At 29.2% G+C, this 4,387-nt stretch overlaps 1 protein-coding gene and 1 long non-coding RNA gene across 5 annotated transcripts; one reads left to right on the plus strand and one right to left on the minus strand.

Moving 5' to 3' along the window:
- Nucleotides 1-381: 381 nt before the first annotated feature.
- Nucleotides 382-3,407, plus strand: LOC107882566. 3 transcript variants are annotated; one of them, XR_001678800.2, is made up of 4 exons: nt 382-624; nt 1,112-1,254; nt 1,331-1,420; nt 1,514-3,407. It is a non-coding gene; the product is annotated as an uncharacterized LOC107882566 (long non-coding RNA). The 3 variants fall into 3 exon arrangements; XR_001678801.2 differs by having other exon boundaries at nt 385-624; nt 1,112-1,194; XR_003839006.1 differs by having other exon boundaries at nt 1,112-1,420.
- LOC100575809 lies at nt 3,003-4,116 on the minus strand. Of its 2 annotated transcripts, XR_003839005.1 has the most exons (3): nt 3,763-4,116; nt 3,400-3,678; nt 3,003-3,295 (listed from the first exon to the last, which is right to left on the minus strand). XR_003839005.1 is itself a non-coding variant. In XM_016801111.2 (2 exons), the coding sequence occupies exons 1-2, from the start codon at nt 3,942-3,944 to the stop codon at nt 3,504-3,506; spliced, it is 357 nt and encodes a 118-aa protein (XP_016656600.1). In that variant the 5' UTR covers nt 3,945-4,116; the 3' UTR covers nt 3,003-3,503. The 2 variants fall into 2 exon arrangements, 1 of the variants encoding a protein (XP_016656600.1); XM_016801111.2 differs by having other exon boundaries at nt 3,003-3,678.
- Nucleotides 4,117-4,387: the final 271 nt, after the last annotated feature.

Raw genomic sequence — 4,387 nt, forward strand, 5'->3', positions numbered from 1 at the left:
CCGACACGCGGGACGGCGGCGCTCGGTTTGCACGCGATCTCGGCGGCGGCGGGGCCGACGGGAAAAAAGTACGGTCCGCGCGCGTCCTATAAATCTAGCGGGGAAGGCGAATAAGGTCCGAACGGGGCCCCCCGAGGCCCCACGGGGGGTTTAAACTCGAAATGTCGAAAAATTTTGAAAAAAATCGCAAAAAGTGATAAGACGGTAGTGATTGCGCAGCGACGGCTCCGCCGCCGCCGGGAGACCGCCCGCCCGGGAGACGGAATTTTCTCATTGGTTCTCCACTACGCTAGTTGAGATTTTATACATAGGCGGCGCCCTCGGGTTTCTGCTTTATATATAAGGACTAGCTCTCCGAGCGTCGTTGGGGGAGACCCCCAAACCCCCCGGTGGCATATAAGCAAACCATACATTGCTAGAGACCCATAGGAAATTGAGAGCTCTCATTGGTCCTATTACATTTGTGATAACATGATAATCTTATCAATATGACAACATGATTATCAATATTTTCAAATGAAAACTAACAAATAACAAACTAACACTAATGAAAAATGCTTTTTCTAGTTCATACATGAATACATGATATAAGTTCTCAAGTTAAAATTCAAATCACGTGTATAGGTATGTACATCAAGTCAATTTCTACAATTCATAATAATAATAAAATATAAGTTCTCAAGTTAAAGTTAAAATTCAAATCACGTGTATAGGTATGTACATCAAGTCAATTTCTACAATTCATAATAATAATAAAATATAAGTTCTCAAGTTAAAATTCAAATTACATGTATAGGTATGTACATCTAATCAATTTCTACAATTCATAATAATAATAAAATATAAGTTCTCAAGTTAAAATTCAAATTACATGTATAGGTATGTACATCTAATCAATTTCTACAGTTCATAATAATAATAGTATAAGTTTTCTAGTTAAAATTCAAATTCGAATTAAGTGTATAGATACATATTATAGTCAGTTTTAAAATACTAAAAATTAAAAAAAAAATTTTAAAATTACAAATAGGTATTTAAAGTGAACCGTGACTTTTAGCATTAGGTTGATTACAATTAATATTTTGGTTCAAATTTCTTTTCCTTTTTTTAGCAACATTTTCTCCTAATGGAGGTCTACCAGCTAATAACCGTTTGCTACCTTTTGTTATACCTGCACTTCGTCGAGCTATTGTGGTAGGTTGAACCTTAATAGTTGCACCATCTCTATTTCTCAATGGTACACAATTCCCTGCTGTATGTAAAAAATTTTCCCATTGCCCTTTGCTTTTAATTTTTTTAAGCCTTTGTTCTAATTTTTTTATTCCCGTAGACGATGACCCATATGAAGTATTACACAGGTTTAATAAGCTTAATACATTTTCAAATTTGCTGCTATCATTTGATTCTGAGCTGGAACTTGGTATGGGTTCTATTAAATTTAATTTTTGTACATTTTTATCGTTATTAATATTTGTATTATTAATTTCTGTCTCATTTCTTTGTTCTATTACAGCTTCTACTTTTAAAAATGGATCATAAAATGACTTATCCAAGACTTGTTCTCCAAAGGCAACTTTAGCTATATTAAAACGGTCTGTAGCAGTTATAGAAGGAAAATTATCAGATTTAATATTAAAAAATTGAAAAATAGCATACTGATGTTTACAAAACTTTCCAGCCAAGGCACTAGAACATGAACAAAGACCACATTTAATATTAACATAATATAATAATGTTTGTTCTTGTTCACTTGGCACTAAAAATTCATAGTCATTTTCTTGTACAATCATACAATTACAGCAAATGGATTTTCTTTGAATAAAACAGTAATGCCATTTTTACTGTATATTTCTTGTTTTTCTTTTAGTTTCTATATTAAAATTAAAATAATAAAGCTACATTAATATGTATGCTAACCTTACTTATTTGTATTATCTGTATCTAATATTATGTAAGTATACTATTCTTTATTGCTATAATTGGATATTTACCTCAATTAATCCAACACCACTACGTGGACCTAAATTCAAACTTCTCCAACCATCATACCAAAAACGAACCGTACGATAACATGGATTAATGCCTCCATTAGCAAAATGTTCCAACGTGAAATCCTCTTTTAACTCCAATAATTGTTCATGATATTTTTGTGATTCAGTTATACCCATTCCAGAATCAAAATACTCATAAAACATATTTTTTAAATCATCACCAGCCGGAATAAATCTGAGACTTTCAGCAGATTTTATAGTATGGGTATGATGATTATATATTTCTATACAACATACTAAACCTTTCTGTAATATAAATATTAAATATCTATTTATTGTAAAGCTTGTATTATTATTGCTTATTACCAATTGTTAAGTACATATTAAGTGTTGTTAATTTTAATTTTTTAAATCACATCATTAAAGTATAATATACAGTGGAAAATATTGTGGATGTATTGTTTACAATACTATACCAGAAACAGTGTAATACAATACCAGAAACAGTGTAATACAATATAGTCTGTATTATTTGTTAGTAAATAATGAACACAAATTTAAAGTACCAATTTATTTTTATCAGACAGACATAACATAAATTGTTTACATTTTAAAATCTTAGAAATGTTATGGTCTTATTTTACTATGACTTGTCAATCAATCTGTAAAAATGTAGAATTCATTTTTATTTCACAAATTAAACTAAGTACATTAAAATAATCACAATCCAAACATGTAATTCACATTTGTTTCCATAAAACCAAATTTCTGTAATATAAATATTAAATATTTATTGTTAACTAATGTATGAATTATTGTATTATTATTACTATTTTTAAACTTATATTTTTATTTTCAAATATTATGTTACATGTAATTGAATAATACAATGAATTTGATATTTGTATTAAGTGTTGTTAATTATTAAATCACATCATTGATTGATAAATGTAACGTTAATACCATAGAGAATGTATAGTTTGTTAATAAATAATGAACACACATTAAAAGTAATTATTTAATACATTTATTTTATAAATTGTTTATACTTTAAAATCATACAAGTGTTATGGATTAATTTTACAACGACTTAACTTTTGTATTATTACCCATTGACCAATCTGTAAAAATGTAGAATTAATTTTTATTTTACAAATATAACACTTATTAGGAACCTGTGAAAAAAAACTATTTATTTTTATTAGTCAGACATAATTTAAATTGTTTATGTTTTAAGAGCTTGCAAGTGTTATGGCTTAACTTTACAACGACTTAACTTTTTGTATTATTACCCATTGACAAATCTGTAAAAATGTAGAATTAATTTTTTTTTACAAATATAACAATTAGGTATTAGGAACCTGTAAAAAGAACTCATTACAAAAATGAATTTACAAGATATACTCACAATAAATTTTAAATAATAATAGGATAATATATCACCAGAGATGATCTGGAAGAATTCACTAATTCACAAGCTAAACAAAAAAAACAAAAACATTAATTATAAGCTTAATTGTATAATGTGAATACCTTAATAAATGGATCTTTCTTCCTCGTAGATACTGTGTCCAGTTTAATAACAGCTTTTAAGCTTGCTGGACACTCTGCATTTTTGGACAAGCCTTTTTGGTTTGCTAATGCACTAGGCTTCTGAAAAGCACTGTGTTGACAAACAAACTTTTTGCTGAAAAATGTTCAAATTATTTTAGTTGGGATTCCTATGACATACATAGTTTATTATTCAGTGAATACAATATAAAATACTTACGAACACTTAATTCGCTGCCCATTTGGAATAGTCGAACGAACGTTCCAATGTATATAATTAAGTCTACCTAACTCAGCAACCCATACATTAATATCCTGAATAGATTTTGCGTCACACCTTAAAATAATATTAACATCGTCTTCTTTGACAATTTCATGTTTAAATGATGCTGGATAAATCATATTTTTATTTTTTTGTAAATAATACCGTAAATAATATAGTTTCAAAAAAAAACATATAATTTCAAAACATTGAATATTGATAATTGTATAATGTTATCACAATGTAATACGGCCAATGAGAGCGCTCGATTTCTTGTGGGTCTCTAGCAATGTATGGTATGCTTATATGCTAACGGGAATAACGGGCAAATTTATAATCAGACTTATTAAAGGCGGTAAAACTCTGAGTATGTGAAAAACTTAATACGAAAAAAACGCGAAAAAAAAATACACTACTAACAACAATATAATAAAATGAGTGCACATAACACATGAGTCATAACGCAGTACCTACAGTACCTATATTATAATAAATATAATAAGACGTTATGCACGTTATCTCGGCCGCGGCGGGAACGGTTTAAAATTTAGCTGGGAACGCGAATAAAATCATAAAGGGGTCG

The sequence above is a fragment of the Acyrthosiphon pisum genome, chromosome A1 (assembly GCF_005508785.2).
Source record: "Acyrthosiphon pisum isolate AL4f chromosome A1, pea_aphid_22Mar2018_4r6ur, whole genome shotgun sequence".
Classification (NCBI taxonomy): Eukaryota; Metazoa; Arthropoda; class Insecta; order Hemiptera; family Aphididae; genus Acyrthosiphon; species Acyrthosiphon pisum.